Source organism: Sphaeramia orbicularis, chromosome 4, assembly GCF_902148855.1.
Source record: "Sphaeramia orbicularis chromosome 4, fSphaOr1.1, whole genome shotgun sequence".
NCBI classification, from domain to species: Eukaryota; Metazoa; Chordata; class Actinopteri; order Kurtiformes; family Apogonidae; genus Sphaeramia; species Sphaeramia orbicularis.
Window position 1 is genome coordinate 19,661,723 of NC_043960.1, and position 23,089 is coordinate 19,684,811.

At 36.5% G+C, this 23,089-nt stretch overlaps 1 protein-coding gene across 1 annotated transcript in view; it reads right to left on the reverse strand.

Annotated features, from left to right (window-relative positions):
* Window positions 1-6,592: 6,592 nt before the first annotated feature.
* Window positions 6,593-23,089, reverse strand: part of LOC115418171 (tensin-3-like) — a 105,405-nt gene continuing 88,908 nt past the window's right edge. Inside the window, exons 17-27 of the mRNA XM_030132558.1 lie at window positions 20,969-21,125; window positions 19,388-19,809; window positions 17,453-17,536; window positions 17,177-17,308; window positions 15,364-15,459; window positions 14,260-14,337; window positions 12,357-12,434; window positions 9,886-10,054; window positions 9,728-9,796; window positions 8,308-8,337; window positions 6,593-6,822 (exon numbers count right to left, since the gene is read on the reverse strand). Of these exons, the coding sequence (XP_029988418.1) occupies window positions 6,681-6,822; window positions 8,308-8,337; window positions 9,728-9,796; window positions 9,886-10,054; window positions 12,357-12,434; window positions 14,260-14,337; window positions 15,364-15,459; window positions 17,177-17,308; window positions 17,453-17,536; window positions 19,388-19,809; window positions 20,969-21,125 (1,457 nt within the window). The 3' untranslated portion in view covers window positions 6,593-6,680. The remainder of the gene's footprint in view (window positions 6,823-8,307; window positions 8,338-9,727; window positions 9,797-9,885; window positions 10,055-12,356; window positions 12,435-14,259; window positions 14,338-15,363; window positions 15,460-17,176; window positions 17,309-17,452; window positions 17,537-19,387; window positions 19,810-20,968; window positions 21,126-23,089) is intronic.

The following is a 23,089-nucleotide window of genomic DNA, read 5'->3' on the forward strand; positions in this document are numbered from 1 at the left end:
ATGTGTAAGGAAGCAAGGAAGGAATGCACATCAGTACTTAGGGATAATAAACAGAGTATTTCACTGGGCGCCCTGCTAGGAAGACTATCAGACTAGAAACTAATCAGATACTGCAGAGAAACAAAAGTTCATGGAAAAAATTGAGGGTTTTTTTGCTGCCAAATCTTGTGTAGGTGGTTGTAATGCACCTTCAGCTGGTTTTCCAACTGCCCTTAAAACCTACAAAAGAGGAAGCTATACAGTCACGTGATTCTAGTTACTGTTTCCATTTACCTGTATAAAAACAACTGGGTGAAACTATTAGCAATGTCATATTTCATCATGATTTCCATGTTGTCTCCTCAATTTGACTGCTGATGATGTTAACTCGTTCCACTTCCTTCTGCTGTGGTTTAATGGGACCTGAGTTTAAAAATTGGTGATGTATATCCATGTCAAAAACCCAATTTTTACCAAAGTGCTGATACTTGCTAATAGTAACTTCATTATCTGAACACATTTAATCGTCTAATTGAATGGATCACATAGACAGACACTCCACCAGTCACGTCACCATTCAATACTACTACATGAAAATGTCTCTTAAATTATATGTTGATAAAACAGTGAGAAATACACCATGAGGACACATAGACACTGAGATATTTAGCTTCTTCAGGATGCATGTCAGTTGTTGGCAAAAGTCTTTGATAGGCATAATTGTTGGCTAAACGTCCATACAAGGTTAACACACAGGTCAAGTGTGGACTTGGCTACGAGTCTTGTTGAATGTTTTGTCTGCTCTGCTTTGCTGCTGACAGGTAGACTAAATACATTTAACAAATCTCTGAATTGTGGTTTTCACAGCCCTCACTGCAAGCACAAATGGTTTCAATAGGTCTCTGTACCAGCTAAAAGGAAAGGTTTCTACAAATTCAGAAAATTTGCCTCAGAAAAAAACATGAAAATGCACCCAAACATCTAAATGAACAAACTGAATGAAAGAAAAATCAGTAATTTTGCACATTTAAAAAGCTAGTATCACAAAATTAAATAAAAACCATTGTTAATAAAAGTTAACCACTCATTTTGTTTTTTTATGTCAAAATCTTAGTATTAAAAAAAAAAAAAAAAACTAGCAAGTAACGCTATTAAAAAGAAAAATGTATGTAATAAGTTATATTTTCCACTGATGTATGATGATATATCTATCCATACATTTTCTGAACCGCTTGGGGTTTCAGGAATGCTGGAGCCTGTCCCAGCTACCAACAGGTGAAGGTGGATTACACCCTGGGTGTGTCACCAGTTCTTCACCACACTGGCATATACAGAAGAACAACCGTTCACTCTCACATTCATGCATGTGGGCAATTTGGATTGACCCACTATTCCTATTAAGTGTTTTTCTTGGTAGTTCTAGGTTCAACTGGCCTAATTTTGGTCTTTTGAAAACACTTTGTCTGTCTTCCTTCTTCAGTTCAGAACTGAATAAGGACCTTCTTGCAGTGAGGTGAAAGTGCCACAACCAAGACCAACTTTTCAAAGATATCACACCCATAGAATTATAGCATCAGCTGTCGGCATTAGCCCTTACCGTAGTGACTAGCGGTGTTCCAACTAATCACAGCAAACTTCAGGTGATCCATTGTAGTTGTGGGTTAACCAGTTTAACACATGCTTCGCCAACTGTTTATGTTAAGGCTTTTAATATATAATATTTGACCAGACATACTTTGATGTGTATCATCTGTAAGCATATGTTAAGTCTATTAGTCACTGTAATTTCCAATTGTGTTCAACTGTTCAGTGCTAGAGATATGGTACGGTGGTGCAGTGGTTAGCACTATCACCTCACACCAAGAAGGCCCTGGATTGACCAGTATAGGCCTTTCTGTGTAGAGTTTGCATGTTCTTCTGTGTGGGTTCTCTCTGGATACTCCAGCTTCCTCCCACCATCCAAAGATCTGCACCTTAATGGGCCCAGTGGTCTATCTGAATCACCCATAGGTGTGAATGTGAGAGTGAGTGGTTTTTTACCCTCAGTCCTCACCACAGGGTATTGTCATCAGTTTGTCATCCGTCTGTCTGTCCGTATGTGCAGAAACCTTGGCACGGACTCAAGGCCGAGGGTTTTTAAGTGCGGGCATGTTATGTTTGTCTGTATGTCAACCTCGAGATGAACTGATGACACATCCATGGTGTACTCCACCTTTGCCCATAGGTAGCCATGATAGGCTCGTGACCATCATGAGGACCAAGCAGTTCAGAAAATGGATGGATGGATGTTCAATGCCACTAAATTCTTTAGTGTGTGCAAAACTAAACTAATACTAAGGTTAAAGATCTAGAGAAAGGACAATTAAATTCTAAATTGCAGCTTTTTTCGTATGATATTGCCAACAGCTCTGTCCATTTATGAAAGTGCAGTATTCCTGAATGGATGGTGGTATTTAGATTTCCAAACACCATCCGTGAGTAAGTGAGCAATGCCAGGAATGTGATTTCCTCCAGCATCAGTGGTGGCCGCCAGGTGGTAGTGGGCCGTTTGACAGGAAACGCAGCAGGAAGCGCAAACAGAGGATGAAATGGTGGCAGGTGACTCAGCAGAAGATGACAAAAATGGGGCCTTTCTGAGCAAACGTACTGCTTTTATCAACCTCGAACATCTCTGAATTACTGAAAAGGGAAGATAACTCCCCCTCCGAATGAGCCTCTTTCTCACCAACTAACCACTCTTCCGCACTTTGCCTCCTTTTTTACACACTGTGTTAAATTTCTATTCTTTCTCATCCTTTTTACCTTTTGACGGCCTTCTTTGTGTGCAGGCTGTGGGAAAGTTTCCCGTAATGGTGAGGTCATCCACCACCGACACCCCTCCATCACCCCCACCCCCACCACACACACACATACACACACACACACACACACACACCCTACACACACCCTCATGTTGTCCCTCTTAATCCTGGACTGCAGGACTCTGATGTATCCCTACATCTCTGTCCCACTTCCAGTTCCTCAGTGCTCTCCACAGAGACCAGGATCTTGAATAGAGCCTCATTCAGACCTGGTATCTGGTGATCTGGCCTCTAAAAGTCTACACCAGGATTTTGAGGATGGAGACAAACAGCCATCAGCAGATCTACGAAGCACTTTAGATATTCAGACCACCTTGTCATTTTCAATCACCTATCGTCAAAACTACAAGCTTGGGCACAGCTTGCTAAGTTTATTTACTGAAGTGATCCTTCATGCACAGACCTGCACATCTGCAGCTGATTCTATGAATAAAACCTTTGTGTTCATGACAGAAAGAAGAGAATAATTAAAAATCAAATCCATCTTCTGCCTGAAAACTTAGATTTGTCAAATACATAGAAGTTTTTCAAGGGTATAACTGCTGTAGTGTTGGAGTCATGATGCTGTGGGAAATTTGGTGGCTAATTACTGCCACCTATTGGCAATTCTGGAAACTACACTTTAGATTTTATTGTCAATTCACTTAAAACATTCCCTGCTGAACATGTTGGGTCAGCTTCTTTTAACCTTTGCTTAATATGTTTTAGTTTAATTTAGTTTATTTCGGTCATATATGCATTTCAGAGAAATAATACAATTTGACTGAAAAAGGCTCAGGCAGAAGCAAAACTTATTAATGCCCGCCTACTTTACAGCTTTAGCTACACAATACATGGTGTCAAGTAGAAAGAAAGAAAAAAAAAAGTACATTTATTTATTTATTTATTATACTTTTTTTTTTTTTTCCAATTATAGCCATTACTCTCAAATATAGACGCATATAATTCTTTTTTGAACACAGCAAAGGAAGTACATTGCTTGAGTTTTAAATTAGAACTATTCCACAGTTGAACCCCTTTAAAAGAAATACATCTTCTTTTAACTTCTTTTTTAGCTTTTTGTAACAGAAATTTACATTCATCTCCCAACTCATATTTACTTTCAGACACTATAAAACACTTTTGCACACAATCTGGTGATGTTTTGTTTTTTTGCTTTAAACATGATTTGCATTGTTCTATAATACACCAAATCTCTAAACTTCAAAACATAAGAATTTAAAAATAATGGATTAGTATGATCAAAATATCCCGCTTTATTTGTGATACATATGGCTTGTTTTTGTGGTAACACAATAAATATTACATACTTGTAGCCTTACATGTATCTGCTGGTGTAGTTTTACACCCAAATACTGATCTGTTAATATTAGTTTACTTTTGAAATTAAAAAATCTGACACTTATAAACCAAATGTACGTCTTAAGAAAACAGGTTACAAATACTAGACTATTCCTTACTTGGTAGGAGATTTGTACTTCTTATCTAGTCGTGTATGTCAGTCAAAGATGGTGATTAACCCTCAAAGACCTAAACAGTCACTGGCGACCAAAAAGCATGTAATTGTCTAATATGATGTGACCCAGTTGGACGTTCAGAGGCTCTGTAGTGAACATGGAACTACTGTCATCATCTGCAACACTGATTCACCAGTAAAACCAGTGTAGTTTGACAAATGACTGTGGTTACATACACGTTTCATAAACAATTAATTGTATATTTTACTTGACCCATAAAGACCCAAACATCCACTGGCAACCAAAACCATCTACTGATCTAAAATGTTTGATACTTGTTAGTCTAACTAATCCTATCAATACAAGTAAATAATTGGTGTAACATTAAGTTTGTTGTCTAGATATGACCCATTTGGACATTCAGAGGCTTAGTAGTTACTGTAGAAACACCATCATCTTCTACAACTTGGATTCACCAGTAAAACTCATGGAGTTTGATAAATGACAATACATGGAGACACTTGTTTTATGTTCAGTTAATGATATATTTTACTGAAAAAGTCACTTTTTGTTGAGTTTTCTCTGTTTTCAATACAATAACCCTTAACTTTAATCTGAGCTTTTCTGAACATCTATATGATCAGTAAATTACATTGAGGAAAATACACATTTTTCACTAAAAAAAAAAAAAAAATTGCAAAACACAGAGGGTAATAGTATAAATAAATGGTGATAAATCACTTAAGAAAAGTTAAATATAGAGAAAGAAAATATTTTGGAACTGCCACAAAAGTAACACTGGGTCTTTATGGGTTAAACAGCCACTTTTGCTTCAGTTTTCTCTGTTGCGATAAAATTACCTATGAATTAACTCTGATATTTATGAAATCTCCATGATCAGTACATTAAATATAAGAAAATACCAGATTTTCACTGAAAAAAAGCAAAATATAGTGGATAATTTTAGAATAAATGATCATGAATTACTTACAAATGGTTAAATGTAGAAAAAAATTCAACACTACACAAATGCCTGATTTCAGTTATTTGAGTCCTCCATGATTATATACTTCTTTAACACAGTCATATTGTTGCTCCCCTTTTTCTGCTATGGTTGAATTGCAGAATCAACTGTATATGGGAATCTTGTGATATTAACATCATCAGATTTACCCACAATCTTTAGCCTTAGTTTGTGCTCTAGTGTTAATTACCAATCTTGTTTCCTTATACATCTTACGTGTATCATTATTACTCTTACTTGTCTCAAAAGTGGCATAAAATGGACAGAAAAAGATAATTATATCCCAGTTATCTGTATGATGATTCTAAATACTTCTATAATAATTTCATGGTGGAGATGTGTGAGAAAATAGAAATAGATCTTGTAAATATATTTTGTCCCTTTTGGAAAATGAATCAAAATGACAGTTTTTGTGATAGCTATGCATACATTTGTATTACAGATAAGGGAACATATTAACAACTTTATTAGTAATACAACAAGTGAACTGCTTACACACAGCATCTTACGCACTTTGCAAAATACTACATAATGGTACATCATTTGCTCATGACAATATGTGACATAGTTGCATAAATTCTGAGGTACGCTGCCTTTAATGCTAATGTACAGTATGTGTTAATATACAAAAATATATGACAAGAATATTTAGGAAAACTTTTACACATCCATAAAAGGGATAAATACTTAGAGCAATATATAAACACAATGCAATAAATCCATCTTAAGTACAAGGCAACCACATTTAGGGCATTGTCTTGGGACAGTATTTGAATAAAAATGAGCCTGTGGTTTGAGAAAAGTGATTCTAAACCCTGATTTACACATTTTAACTGATAAGAAAATGCTCTAGGATAATACTTTTACCTATGTGTGTATGCTTATGTGCAGGATATCATTTATACGTAAGGTTTAATCACAAGCAAGTGTGTTACATTGGCCATCTGTTGCAAAATATGTGAAATATGGTGTGTTTAGAATAGATTTGATCAGATTAAGTAGTCAGTAATGTTATAAAGTTGGATTTCACACAATATCCTCCAAACAAGCGTCTATTATTTAACACGTTTTACATGAAAACCTCCAGAGGTGCATCATAAAGTACACACAGCCTCCTCCGCCTCCGCCTCCTCCTCCTCCTCCTCCTCCTCCTCCTCCTCCTCTTCTTCCTCCTTCAGCTGAACTTTATTCATGACAGTCTTTGCTCCCTCTAGTGGCAATATCCTGCAGTGCAGTCAGTAGAAAATACTCGGTTATTCTGCAGGATGAAAAAACAGGAACAAGTGCTGGTGTGTGAGCAGTTTTCTTCTTCTTTTCTTCTTTTTTATAACTCTGGGCTGGTTGTTTGACCTCCAGTCTTCACTTTTTGTGTGACCCAATCATGACCTTTGAGACAAAGTTGACGATGGCGCTCGCTGGCTGCTCCGGGTCGTGCTCAGCAAAGAGGTGACACATATTTTCAGTGTCACTCTGAGACTTTCTGGCAACAAATCCAAAGATCCTAAAGAGACAGAAAGAGAAGATTTATATAATAGTTGAGAGTTTTAGATGTGTTTTTTATTAGGCTTTAAAGCACAAGAGGCAAAGTCAGAACAAAAATGTCTCCAATCAGATATTTGACCTGGAAAGTGTTTCTGTGTTGCATGTTGAAAATAAGAGAAGCGGAGAATGGCCATGCAGGATGACAAAAGGGCAATTGCTCAAGATAATGAAGTCATTTTTAACAAGAAAATTGCTTATTTATTCCTCCAGACCACAGGATCATTATGGAGAATTTGAAAATGAGTGATTGATTTTACTCCCTATGTTAGACCTTGATCAAAATACAGTCTAATGCATTAATCAGTAATGATTTTTATCTTAAACCAGTTGTTATGGTGGTCAAGATGTTGTCTGTGCACACTAGTAATACCCTCCTGATGTCTGTTAAGCAACAGAGGTACAATAAGATATTCCTGTATTAGTCCCACAAGGGGAAATTCCAAATTTACAGCAGCAAGAGTGGAGTACAACAAAGCACACAAGAGCAAAAAAGAGCAAAATCAAAAATAAAGACAAATCAGAAAAAAGCTATAAATACTATTTACACCTGTGCACAAGCTGAACATGCCACAGTTTGGATAGGGGAAATACTCATACGTACACCTATAAACACATATCTATACACATAATTACATATATAGTACAGATTATACAGGTTGGGGAAGCAAAATTTACAATGAACATTTTTTTTTTTTTCTCAGCAGGCACTACGTCAATTGTTTTGAAACCAAACATATATTGATGTCATAATCATACCTAACACTATTATCCATACCTTTTCAGAAACTTTTGCCCATTTGAGTAATCAGGAAAGCAAACGTCAAAGAGTGTGTGATTTGCTGAATGCACTCGTCACACCAAAGGAGATTTCAAAAATAGTTGGAGTGTCCATAAAGACTGTTTATAATGTAAAGAAGAGAATGACTATGAGCAAAACTATTATGAGAAAGTCTGGAAGATACTATTAAAGAAGAATGGGAGAAGTTGTCATCCGAATATTTGAGGAACACTTGCGCAAGTTTCAGAAAGCGTGTGAAGGCAGTTATTGAGAAAGAAGGAGGACACATAGAATAAAAACATTTTCTCTTATGTAAATTTTCTTGTGGCAAATAAATTCTCATGACTTTCAATAAACTAATTGGTCATACACTGTCTTTCAATCCTTGCCTCAAAATATTGTAAATTTTGCTTCCCCACCCTGTACATATGAGTATGGTTTATTGCACAGATTATTTGGAGCAGTTTCAAACATGACTGTATCTAATATAATGATGGAGTTTCAAACAAGAACAACATTTTGCTTTTGCTCAATATCAGGCTGAAAAGTAGTTATCTTCAGAAGAATACACAAATATGCGCTGATTATCCTGTAAAGATGAGCCTTGTCGTCTAAAATCAACTTCTGATCTCAGAGAAAAAAAATTGATGTTTGACTGAGACTTACTTTGCAGTGGATCCACTGTCTCTTTTCCATCTGTTTGGGACAGAAGAACATCATCACATTATTATATTGCACCAGAGACACTATAACAATCAATTATTTCCCAGACATCAAGAGTCAAAACTCCAGAAAAGACAATATCACACATAAAACATCTTCCACGGTCAGGACAACAGTAGGAGTGGACTGATAAGAACTGGTAACAACTGAAGGACAGAATGACCCACTGGTGTCTCTTATCTTGCACACACATTCCACAAATACACTGCACACATGCACTTTTCCTTGCCCAAACCCCAAATCTCGTCTGCTGTCTACTTTTTCCTTTTTTTCACCCTATCCCCCGAATTCCTTTCAAATCCATGAAAAAAATTCCAGCATGTGTCCACGTGTACTGTGTGAAAACTGTATGATGTCTTATATTTGCGCTTTGCATTATCTTGTTCTTCACTGCAAATTTTGAAGAAAAGGGTTCAGTGGTGGCGCACCAGTTGCAGCGGCCCAATGTCCCTAATCATTGATCGAAATCTTGTTTGATGTACTCTGTGCTGTATGTACACTGTGCTGTCAAATGACAATAAAGAAATCTGTAATCTGTGAAAGAGGAAGCATTGGATTGACTTTGAAGATTAAAACCATATCAAATTATTTACGTATCTCTGCTTACTTTTAATATTAGAAGCTTCTCTCAACTTTTACTAAAAGTTCAGGTAGTTGGAAATGGTGCATAGAACATTAATACTGTTAATTTGCCTCATGTGCTTTATATGTTTTTTCATCACTTTTCCAGATTGTTCAAGATGTGGCTCCTTTAATATACAGTACTCTGCAAAAATACTAGACCAACATAAGATTTGTTGGTTTAGTAAAGTTCTAATGACCACACGTATGCATTTCAGTTTCTGTAATAAGATCCAATCTGTATATATGGTAAGTATATACAGCAATAAAAGCAAAAGTTTCAGGGGAAAAACACCTTCTATAAACCAAAGAGGTAGTATTTAATGTGACCTTCATTTGCGCTTAACATGCCTTCAACCCTTTAGTTCAGAAAATAATGACATTTATGGGATTAATTTTCTGATGTTTTATACCAGCTTTCATTCAACATATGTCGGATGTTTCTAATCGTTTTTGTTGTTTCTTGTCCTGACCTTTAGTTTTTTGTGTGTCTTTTAAGGCTGTGCACATATTTTCTGTATTTTCTTGTCATATGTGATGAAAAGAGAATGAGAAATAAATATGTATGCTTGTTTCAACCCTGAAAAAAGAACAAATCTAAAGACTTTTGTGCAGTAAATGTCAACATAATTGATCAAACATCACATTTTCTGATCTTTTGACAATCTGCAGTGGTATCTACATGGTTGTATTGAGTCTGTGTTTTTTTTCCAGTTTATATGGATAAAGCCTTGGTACTCACTTCCTTCCCTGTGGATCCAAAGAGCAGAAGATGACGGTGTTGACGGCGTAATGTCTCCTGAAGAACAACCTGCAGTAACAGACAGAGACAGACAGCTGAAACTCAGATCTGTGCGCGTTGGGACGTGCACGTGTACAACCACAGATACCACCACTCACTTCCTCTGGTTGTCTGTGAGCGTGATGCCCTGTGCTGACACTTTGAAGTGGACGACCGTCGACGCTGGTGGAGGGTCTTTGGCGAGGGTCAGGGTGGTCGCCTTCTGAACGGCCTGATGTCCTGTCAGAGACTCCAGCTCCACAGAGCCCAGGTACCACACGTTACAGGCTGCACACGAACATACAAAGACGCTTAAAGGACCAGTTCACTGCAAAATTACCACTGTGGTCAATGGTCTTCCCTCTTCATTCTGTTTGATTATCCAGTCTTGCATTACTCGAAGCTGAACATAAAATGACGGTGATCATTCAGCCAGCATGTCCATGTGGACCCCAGAAGGGTTACATTTGGGCTGCATATAAGCATCCCAAGTGGGACTGTCCACAGTTTCCATGGTGGCCCCACGTGTGTTTGCCCATATCAGAATCAAAATCAGAATCAGAATCTCTTTATTGTCATTGTACCAAGTACAACAAAATTAAGGTAGAGCTCTCAGGTTTCAGTGCAAGACTTTACAGACAGACAACAAATATCAGTAAAACATCAACAAATATCAGTAAAACAACAAATAACAGTAAAAGGCACAGTTATTTACATTAAAAAATAAAAAGTATTGCAAACTAAGATATTTGTATAGAATTTAAGTTGTGCAAATGACATGAAAGATAAATATCGTGGGATAAATAGTGTGAAAAATAAATAATATTAGATATTCAGATCTCTGATTCTGATATGGGAAACACATGTGGGGCCACCATGGAAACTGTAGACAATCCCATTTGGGACCCTTATATGCAGCCCAAATGTAAGCCTTCTGGGGCCCACATGGACATGCTGGCTGGTGGGTCTACTTAGGTCAGTGTTTCTCAACCTTGGGGTCGGGACCCCATGTGGAGTTGCCTGGAAATCAAATGTGGACGCCTGAAATTTCTAGTAACTGATAAAAATAAAAATTACAACTTACTAATAAAAAATACAAGGTGAGTTTAGAGAGACAATCCCAATACATAAAAGACATGACAAACTGTGAAGCTGAAACTGAAGTACTGTGGTATGGTTTGTCTTTTAAATGTTCATTGTGGTCGGTCTCAGATGCTGCAGCTCTTTCATAATTCATAGTTTGAGTTATTGTTTGTTCAGTATTAATTGTCAGCCTTGTAAATCCAAGCTGGACTGACTGTACATATCCTGACCAAGGAAAATAAAATTCTCACTTTGTGCAGTAATCTACACCTGGCTTTTCTGCCTCCGTCCATAATAATATACATTATATAACTAAAATGTTGTCTAAATTTATGTTTATTTGCAACATAGTATAGCAAACTATTACATGATCAAAAACGAATTAATTTTAGCAAAAAAAAAATTTTTTAAAAATGTCCCTTTTGAATGTCTGGGGTCACCGGAAATTTGTGATGTTAAAATGGGAAGCACTGTTGTTGTTTTCACCACTGGACACAGCTCTAAATGACAAGAATGGAGTTTGTGCTGAAATTGCAACATTTCTTCTACACGAGTGAGTTTGATTATGAAGCTTATGAAGGTATAAAGTTATTATATTATATTAAAGTTAACATAAACCATACAGAAAACAGAGGTGATTTATGATTTTGCTGTGGCTGTTTTCTGTCTAAAAACAGAACTATGTTTTTCTTGTCTGTATTACACCCTGTCACTCATACAGCACTTAATCGAAACCATTTTCTGAGTGCATCTATTTATTTATTCACTTATTTACCTATGTAGTAATCTAGTCTGTTACTATAATAGTTACTTTTTGTCCTCTTTTAAATGCTGATGAATAAGTAAATGTAGACATTTCAATACCAAACTGCACAACTAAATAATTGAATTACTTTAATTTCTAGTATTTGGTTCTGTCTTCATCCCCCCCTCCTCCAGTGCATCATACCTTCCTGTGTGTTAGGTATTCTTTCCTTACTTATTTCCAATCCTAACCTTAATTTAAGTTTGGGGTTCCGTGAAAAGACTGGATGTTGTAAGGTGAACTTGTTGAACTTAATGCTACCAGCCAAAGGCAGGAAGGAAAACTGGAAACCACTACATCATCACAGTCCTGTCTGGTGCCCTTAAACCGTCTGGGAGCCAGTAAAGAACAAATATAAAAACAGAACTTAAACCGGCAAGGAGGCTTATCTTCTAAAGTCAACAAATCCATGGCGTTAGTGCTTTAATCAGTCTTTCTTTTAGGTTTCTATCTCTATGGAGTACAAAGGCTTACAGAACAAACAGAAGCCGTTTCCTCCATTCAGAGTCGGGCTCTTTCATATTAACGGTCACAGACTCTTGTAGGAATGGCAATGTCATTATATATGTACATTTGTTATCTCAAACAGCTTGAGAAGATTAGGTGTGGGGCATAAAAACTAACGTGACTGTAAAAAACCCAGTCAACTCTGAATCAAAGTTTTCTGCAGATCTGTGTCTGTGTATGATATTTCAGTTTTACCTGCTCCTTGTTTCAGGAGTTCAGCTGCTGAGTTTGTTGCTGTCTGTGCAGAGGACTCGTTCAGATCCTCCACTGGGTCTGGAAATAAAAAAATCTAATTAATTTACAAACCAATGAATGCTAGTCAAGTGCATGTGGAGGAAAAGAGGAAAAAATACAACTAACTGACCACCCCTCACCTTAATCTGTGCTATATAAAACATGAATGCATCAAAGGTTCTGCATTGGAGTCAGTGTTTGATCCATTCTGAGCTTTTAACTTTATATTAACCCTTAAACAGCCTGTGGCAAACATGCATGGACTGATCTAAAATGATTAAACATTTCAATTCATTTTAATAATTTGGGTAAAATGCCGTTTTTGAGCTTTTCATCGTCATCAGATATGACCCATTTGGACATTCAAGGGCTTTGTAGTGAATGTGGAAATACTGTTATCTTCACCAATATTATTTCATGTACTAGTAGGTTAATTAGTTAATCTAAATTGTCCATAGGTGTGAACGTGAGAGTGATTGGTTGTTCGTCTGTATATGTCCAGGTCGTTATTGAAAATGAGAATTAGTTCTCAACAATTTACCTGGTTAAATCAATAAATCTCATGTAATTTGACAAACGAAAGTGGTTGTAGATGCTTGTTTTTATGTTCAATTAATGATATATTTTGTTTGATTTGCTTTGTTTATTATTTTGTTTACTTTTTCTTCAATTCTCTCTGTTTTGCCATAATAACCTTTGAATTCACGATGAGCTTCAATGAATATTTACATGATCAGAAAATTAAATGTAGGAAAACATCAGATTTTGACTGTAAAATGCAGAAGATAATATGGTAAATGGACTGCACTTAGCTTTAGAAAGCCTCACATTCACACACTTTAATTAATTTAATGCAATTTAGAGTTCAGTGTCTTGCCCCAGGACACTTTGACATGTAGACAGTTGGAGCTAGGATTTGAACTGCCAACCCTTCAGACATTGGATGACCCACTCTACCAACTGAGCCACAGCCACCCCCTATGTACTGTAATAGTATAATAAATGATGATCAATCATGTAGGAATGATTAAATGTAGAAAGTCTTTAAGGGTTAATGCTTAAAGCTATAAATCCATTAAGGATTTGCTCACTTTGAGATATTAACCCTTTCATGCATGAATTATGAGAACCTTAATCATGATCCCCCCCCCCCCCCCCCCCGTTTTTATTCCTCTTTAGGCATAAAAAAAAAGTGATTGACAGCTTTTTATGAACCTATTTTTCATGGAGTTGCAAAAATGTCCACTCAAATGGATACGATGCATTTAATTTTTGAAGCCAAGAAATGTGTATTTATTGATATACTGTGAAAACTATGAAATAAAAACACTTTTAATGCTGCTAATCTGATGTTTTCTCATATTTAAACACACTCTAATACTAGTTATTACTCACTTCATGGAGATAAAATAAAACAAAAAACCCATTTTGTTAAAGAAAAGATGATAATTACAGTCTAATAACAATTGATTTATACTCAAACATGTTACTGCAGATCAGGTTAATCAAAAACAGCAAAGTTACATGATGCATAAGTGTCCACTGTGTTGGCTGATATGGAACTAAAACAACAAAATCCATGAATATACAAGAGAACAGCTCTAGAATAACTGTCTGCTGTAGTGACCAGTATGCATGAAAGGGTTAAACACACAATGATCCTTGTTTATGATTAAGCACTAATGAAAACAGTTATATATGATATATTCCATTTTTGTGATTAGATCCTCCTAAACCTTTGCAGCTCTAAATGTATTGTTGTCCACATCAGCAGTTCTGATGCTAGTGACTACATTGCTGTGTCATATCTAGCACACTTTATTATTAGACGTAGAGCTGAATTGGAGTATTTTTTGGGTCGTACCTCTGTCAGGCAGGATGAGTTTGCAGGGTAGAGCCAGAGGAGTGATGGAGTGCTGACACACCAGAGCAGTGAGGCTTCCTGTCAGGAAATAATAAATAAATATGAGGATAAATATGAGCTGCACCTCAATATATGGATCAACAGGGGGCGGCAGAGGAGACACATTCAAACGCTAGCCTTCCTGAGCTTTGTAAAGCCTGACTCAGTCTCTCCTGGTGGACAATTAACAGAAGAATTTAAGGAAGTGAACTGCTCACTAAGGCGACTTTCTGCTGAAGCCGGCACTAATAAATGTCAGCTCAGAGTAAATGTGTTGAACTAAGGCCTCGTCTTACATAATGTAGGCGTTTGAAGATGCACTCTCATTTTCCACCACTGCTTTTTTGTGAAATACTGTATTTTTTTACATGTTTATTTTACAGATACCTAACATCCCAATATGTTCAGAAGCTGAATATACTGCAGAGAAAGTTTTATGCCCAAATAAACATTCATTCATTATTATTTATCATTTTAAACATTTTCTCCATTTATGTAGCACAATAGAATTTGGAAAAGGCTGAAAATGATATTGATATACAATAAGAATATTTGTCAAATATATTAGCTGAAGGCAACACAAAACTACAATGCACTAAAAAGCCTGTATTATCCTGCTGGAGGTCATATTAAAACTAATAAACAAGCACCAGCAAGTTTTGGTATCAAGCCTTCATTCATCAGGGGCCAAAAGTATTCAGTTTGTTTATTGGGTGGAATATGATATAACCATGATAAAAAAAAAAAAAAAAGGCATTTCCTTGGTTTTCCTTGGGCGTTCCATTAGATTTTATATGGCTGTGTATCTCAAATAAACAATGTGAGTCCAAGAATGCGCCTTCCCAAGTATATTATACACTATGGTAGAAAATGATGCAAAACAGTGATGAACAATAGCCTTGAATGGTATTCCTTTCATTTTGTACAGGAAAAAATGGTTTTATTTTTATACAAATTCATTGCAACTATCAAAACATCCCCCGCCCTTCATTCAAACTATATATAATCTGTGGTATTGTGGAAAGTGAGAAAAAAAAACAGGACACACAGCTGAAATATGCTCACCGAAATATGGTTCGTTGGGGCAGCCTTTGAGACGAACTCCTTTCTGTGTGCACTCGATCAGGAAATGTCTCACCAGCTCATTGGACAAATCTCCGGCTGCAGAAACATAAAGAGAAGACATTTTCACTGAGACAGGTAGACTTTCTCAAATTGTAAAATGGAAGATGGAACATTACACACAGTTGTAAACTTCATTAAGTCTTAAAGGTCTAGAATATTTTTGTAGTCACTTCCAATTTCTACGTTTAAACGTTCCTAAATAATTTATCATCATTTGGTATAACATTACCTTCAATGTTTTGTGTTTTTCAATGAAAATCAGATGTTTTCCTATAATTAATCTACTTAGTATGTACTGTAGATGCTCCTAAAAGCTCAGAGTAAATTAAAGTCATTATATTAGAACAGAAAAACTGAAGAAAGTGATTATGTTTTTTTGCAAAGTATATAATTACCTGAACATTAAAAAAACATACACAACCATTATCACTTGTCAAACTACATAGGCTTTATTAATGAATTTTTATCTGAATTATTAAAATGTATTATTAGAAATATTGGTTCAAAAGTTACTAAACATTTTAGATGCTTGTTGATGCTTTTGGCTGCTGGCTGTTTAACCGTGATGGAATAGAGCTCATTTCTAAAGTGCTGTTTGTAATTTTCAAACCATTACATTATCGGCTTTAGTTACTTTTCAGATTGTAGTTCTTTTTCATCTTTCTGTCCAGTGAAATCTGAACATAATGTCTGAATATGACAAATTGAAGGATGGAATCTTCATTTATGACTTGAGTTTTAGCTTATTAACTTTATACTTCTTGAAGAAGCTAAATTCAGCAAATATTGCAAATAACCTAAAAGTATCATAACCATGTCTGGATAAAAGAGTTTGATGTTGTGTCTGTGGGTCAACGTGTCGCTGTGAATGTCTGTGTCCACTAGAAGGAGTAGTGAGTCAATCAGCTGGTCTCCCATGGTGTTGAAAACTATCACCAAGGCCAAGTTAGGGATGAGGACTCAGACTAAAGTATCAGTTCTGACCTTGTCTGGTCGACTGAAAACAGATCTATAGTGTAGCTATTGACACAAACCGTACAAAAACCAGAAGTGCTTTGTGGTTTTACTGTGTCTGGTTCCATCTAGAGATTAACCCTTTGGCCCCTGACGTGTCTGTGGTGAGCATTTTGAATGTACGATTTATTTAAAAATTTTCATAAAAATTCAATCATTTGCTTAATAAGAAAACTGTCAAAATGTGCTGATAGAATAGACTTTGTGTTTTCCATTGACATCTGAGCATGCTCAGTGCACCCCCCTGTGCTGCATGTGTAATGGGCAGTAAAACACAGATCAGTGAGTGAGAACAACTCAACAACTTATTATAAAAATAGAAGGTTTGGGCTTTTTTTTTTTTTTTTTGCAAAGTTTTCTTTGTCATTTGTTGTTTTTACTGTTGTTTGCAATGTTGTCATGATTTTCTTCATATGTTTTTATCTGAGTTTTGACTGTGGAACTGCTTTTTGGAGTTCAACCAGATGTCAAAAAGCAATGTCTCAGGAGTTAAAGGCTTCAACTACTTAGTTCATAAGGTAGTAAAACTATATGAAGTTTTGGTTGCAGAACTATTACTTGTTGTGGAGTATTTTCTCTATGTTGTACTAAAGTTTGTAGTGAATGATCAGATTTTCTCATAAAGGATCTAATCAACAGCTTCCTGTTAATATGTCACAAAAACTGGTGTATGAATAGAACACAGTCCACACTGGTTCACCCCAAGCAGAAAACAGACTTCCTGTCATTTTCCACATACCTTTCTTACTCTGTTGTAACACAGATGGAGGGGGCGTGGCCACTTTCATCGCCAACCCGTACGCCCCTCGAAATGAATGACTGTCTCTGACAATGAACGAGCCCGGCTCTTTGTCCTTTAGCACTGCGATAGCTGTTCAGTAGGTCAGCAGATGGAGGGAACAAAGATAAGCTAAAGTTAGAATCATCAGGTTCATACTGTATAAGGAGGAAACATTTACACAGGAGTTGTGTATAGACTTTCTGTTCGGCTCTGTTGTCCAATACCAATATTTACCTTGGTCTCTGGAAATGTCAGGCTTGTACCAGAACTTAGACGTGTCCTGAACAAACTTCACAGTGTCCTGCTTATTGCCGAACTCTGCAAGACAGGTAAAAGTTAAGGTTTGAGCTGTAATTTTGGCATAAATGTGAGAAAGAGGCAGAAAAAAATAGAAGGTTAAGAGTCAGTCCACCAAAGCTACGAAGAATAAATATTCATGTTTTGCAGATTCATTTGCACAGAATTTGACATTCATAAGGCATTGAGTAATCCTTTGTGATACCTAAAGGGTTATCTTTTATTTATTTATTTATTTATTTATTTATTTATTTATTTTGTAGTGCAGTTGTATGACATACTTGCATTCAGTGTATTACCTACAGTCTATGGCAGTCAACCCAGCTCCACTCTAGAGAAGCAGACTGAAATGAACCCTTTCATGCATAGTGGCCATTACAGTGGACAGCTATTCTACAGCTGTTCTCTGATATTTTCATGGATTTTGTTGTTTTAGTTCCATATCAACCAACACAGTGGACACTTATGCATCATCTCATACACTGTAATTCATACCATTACTGTAACTTTGCTGTTATTGATAAACCTGATCTCCAGTAACATGTTTGAGTATAAATCAAGTGCTGATTGTTATTAGACTGTAATTTAAAGTTTATTTTTTAAGCAAAAAGTTTTGGTTTTTTTTTGCATATTATCTCCATGAAATGAGTAATAACTAGTATTAGAGTATGTTAATATATGAGAAAAAATAAGATTAGCAGCATTAAAAATGTTTTTATTTCATAGTTTTCACACAGTACATCAGTAAATACATGTTTTTTTGCTTCATAAATTAAATGCATGGTGTTCAGCTAAGCGGACATTTTTGTAACTCCATAAAAAATAGGTTCATTAAAAAAATTTCAATCACATTGGGTTTTTTTTTCATGCCTAAAGAGGAATAAGAACACTCAGGAAAAAAATCTTGACTAAGGTTTTCATAATTCATGCATGAAAGGGTTAAAAAAGGCTGCAACTAAAACCATATCAGCACAGGCTAAAACTCATATTAAAGCCTGTGCTGTAAGTATTATTACTACTTTACCTATAAATGGATCAAATCTGACTATCCCAGAGCAGGCATATTACTTAAGACACTGATTCTAATTTGTGAAACCTTCAGGCACAGCATTTGGCAGCAGAAATGTCACCTGTTTATTTAGTTGCTGCTGGTTGCTAACATTACTGTCAGCATTAGAAGTGATTACTGATCAGACCCTCAGATCTGTGCTTGATTTTCTGATATTAAAGTGCATTTAATTCAGTATAATTTCAATGTGAAGTAGGTAGTAAAGACATTGTAGACATTATTATTATGTTATTGCAGTTCGATATTTTTCTACATTTGCAAATTTCTAGGATTTTTAAACAGATTTTTGTCACAAGATGAATAAAGATTGGGACCCATTAGTCGAATGGTTTGGACTAATACTACATTGTGTGCACTGTGTTGACTACAAAAAACTGGATTAAAAACAGTTTTGCTGACATTAGCTCAAATATAATAGGTGATGAAAACAGAAGTCCATTCTGAGGGACTAGAAACATGACAGACTATCTGCTGCCCCTTAAATACAAAGAGCTTATTGTAAAGTAACAACTTTCAGGTGATTCTCCAAACTGGGGCTACCATCTGTAATACATTGACCATGTTTAATTATCTCATGTAACCTCTTGTTAAACATCTAAACAAACCTGTCATTGCAAATAAATGCTATTATTAACATGTATTATCCTCAAAATATTAAAAGTGATTGTAAAACTGCACTGGTTGTGTGAATGCTGGCTGAATAATAGAAAAGGAGAAGCTGATTATAGTTGAGGAATGAAAAATTATCTGTGTATAAACGGTACTAATTCTAGTTGTAATGCCTCATCTTCAGGATAACGTACCTGCTCCAGGTGACGGGGTCCCGCTCAGTCCTCTAAGGGGGTCAGGGGTCATGATGTTGAGGCTGCTGCCACTGTTAGGGCTGGAAAAGCCGCTTAACGAAGGGGAGCGGGATCCGAGCTCTCCACCCTCACCTCCTCTCCTCTTCTCGGGCAGCAGAGGAGGGAAACCCCCATCCCCTCCCAGACCCAGACTGCCGAGACCCTCCATGGCCTCCAGCAGGCTGTGGTCCAGGCTGCCGTTCCCCAACAGCGAGGACAAATCTGTGCTGTCCGTCTCCCTACAGACACCCGGACTCCCATCCAGGAACTTCAGAGCCCCCCGGGGTGAACTGTGGTCATTGGGGGTGCTGAGGGAGAGAGGGGGTGAAGGGGAGTTTAGGGAGTTTGGAGTCCGGTCATGCCACACAGGAGGAGGAGTGGAGCTGCAGATCAGAAACATGGAGTTAAAAGACATGATAGACTTCAGATAGAAAGACAGGTAGGAAAAACCACAAGTGAAAAAATTAAATGTAAAAGAAAAATATTGATAGATAGATTGATTGATATTGAGGTTCACTCCTACTGTTTTGTTTTTTTTTTTTTTTTTGGGGGGGGGCTTCATTCTTGATTTCTTGATTATGAGGTACATGAGGATATCAAGTTGTTGTGTGATGTTATTGTCTTTGCTAAGTTCTTCGTTTGTTGATCCACAGTTCGGACTGAATCATAACAGTTCTGACCTGGTTTGGACGATTCCAAACAGATCTTTACTGTAGCTACTGACAACAGAAACTATACAGAAACAAGTAGTGGTTTTAGCAGGGGTGTTTTCTATTTAAAAACACAGCTAAGCTAACAGAGCTATAATGCACATGAGGATCATAAGACAGAGGTGATGACTAAATGATACCATAGTACAGATGTGGGTAAACAATGACTTTTATGCTTTATTCAGCGAGTGATATAGTCTGTGGAGATGTAGCCAAATTTTTTGATGGTTTAAGTAGCTATGAGTGAGTTCTGGTTGACACTGTTTATACAGTCGTGGAAAAAATTATTAGACCATCAAAAGTCATCAAAAACAATGGTTATGCAATCAAGTACTAACTCCTGTGTGTGTCATGTGACCAAAACAGACAGAAAAGAAAACATGGGATGCCTAAAAGCACTGTTTTTGTCAGTACAATGCCATAGCTATTGATGTAAGAACTGAAGTGATTTTGGTTATTATCAAGAAAAGCATGGAAAATAGCTAGATATCAGCTCTGAAATTAAACTCTTATGAGCTATTTTTGTTATTATCATTATATTTGTCCAAACAAATGTACCTTTAGTTGGGAATAAATTGAAGAAAACAAGGGTTGTCTAATTTTTTTTTTTTTCCGCAACTATAGTTTGGAATATAAATATGAATGAATGAATGAATAAATGAATAAATAGATAAATAAACAAATAAATAAATAAATAAAACCCCTTTAAAGCACAGTGAATATATACTTAAGTGGCTGCAAACAGCCTTATACTCTATTTGATTTATGTCCATACTGTAATATCCTCAGCCAGTCCATATATTACACATACACTCAGACCAGGTGTGTGTACCTGTCTGTGTGTGGGAGTGGGCTTCCTGATGACACAGAGCACATGGAGCCAAAGATCCTCTGACAGGAAGCAGGAGTAACGGACACGTCGGATCTGAACAGCTCTCCCTCTGTGGAGCCGCCGGTGTGGTTCATACTGTCCAGGAAACTCCGGGAGTCTGTCAAAAATAAAAAAAAAAGGTAAACACTGTAAATCCTCTTTTACTACAAGTCCTCATATTTTAATAAAACAACCAGGTGTACTGTAAAAATTCCCGGGATATGACTCTGTTCCATAAACTGTAATAACTGTCTCTCTAAATACCAACGCCTGTTCTTGGTGTTTGTTTTCGTTGGGACCGTACCTTTGTTTGGATTACAGAGCCATCAGGTTATAGCCGTAAAAAGGAAACACACCTGTCATGTTTACGTGATCTGTACTTATGCAGGGAATTAGACGCCTCCAATTTTCAGCTCCGTGGAACAAAATGATGGTGTTCGTACTTATTTAATGTCAACACTTTGTCCCTTTCATCATACGTCTCTAATTCTCTGTTTTACATTTGGCTTTCAGCACTGACGTGAAGTTTCCACTGAACATGTGTATTTTTAAGCAGCTCTAAAGTATGTATAGTTTTTTTTTTCTTTTAGAGAGCTAATCAAGAATTTCTTATAAAATAACTTGAGGTTTTAGCAAATGATCAAGAAGAAATAGAAGAAATATGGAACTGTGTTGAATAAAGAGGCATAAGGATTTACTTTTAATTTCAGTTATTAGTTGGCAAATCAGATCAAAATGGTTATTTATAGTCAGCCTTGAACTGTAACCCATGAAAATTAAGCTTTACCAGATGATATAGACTCCATGAGATGATATGACAGTGTATACGTGACAGAAAATAATGAATAAAATGTTCCATTTAACACATACAAAGAAAAAAACTACACTTGCTGTATAACAAGCTCCAGAGGATGCAGTTACACTCTGTATTGCCACAAAATATACAACTAATATGTGAATCTTTGTGAAATGATTGTATTTGTAGTGTTTTGTTGGGGGACCTGGTGCAGAGCATTCAGATCCTTTTATCATAATATCAATAAATAAAGTATCAACCATTTTGTTAAATTAGTTTGTCCCAAAAGTTACCAACAACTATAAAATTGTTTTAATTTCAATAAAAGACTATTATGATGTTTGGGAAGTGAGAGCTGATTCTCAAATTGTGTGAAACAAAATAGATTTTGATCTCTAATATAAAATAAGTAGGCTTATTTGTACAGTTGATTATTTTCCTAGTTCAATTAATCGGTCTGTTGTTCAAAATGTCAGAAAATTGTTATAAGTTACTTCCTAAAGCATGAGATAACATTGGCAATTGTTTTCGGTTCTCCAAAAGCCAATTATGTTCAGTTTACTGCCACAGAAAAGGAAAGAAATAAGGAAATAATCATATTTAAAAATCAGCCATGACAGAATTTGGTCGACAACTGATCAGTTAATCTTTGGAGCTGTAATCCCAAGTACAATCCAGATTCAACAACTTTCAGTGTTATTTGTCTTTCATTACACAAGTAAAGACAGAGCTTGGTCTTAGTTAGAGATTCTATAAAAAAAAAGTAACTGAAACCTTGACTTTTCCTTTAGTGCATCATGTTAAATGAACTTTCCAATTGTAAACACCTCCTGCTACAGTTACGATTTGGCTCGTTGTGTGTTCAAGACATGCATAAAAAGCAGTAATTAACAGTGTAACAGTGAAACAGTGTGATGGTGGGGGATGAAGTGTGTGTGTGTGTGTGTGTGTGTGTGTGTGTGGGGGGGGGGGGGACGATGGCCAAACATCCGAACATGACATCCTGACATTCTGACAACACAGTGTGTCATTCAGCAAACATGAGGGCAGGCCTCCTCAGGCCACAGACAGGCCTGTGAAGTACCATGACTCACTGTGAAGAGTCACTCATTATAAAGAGCTCCTTGTTCAGCTGGCGGCCCACCCCCCATCCCCACCCACACCTCCCCTCCCCTCCCGCCTCTTTTCTGCTTCTTCCCCCCATTCAAGCACTCGGAGATGGAGGAATGTGGGCTCAACCGGCTGCTTTGTTTACCATCATATTGATCTTTAAGTGGATTAAATAA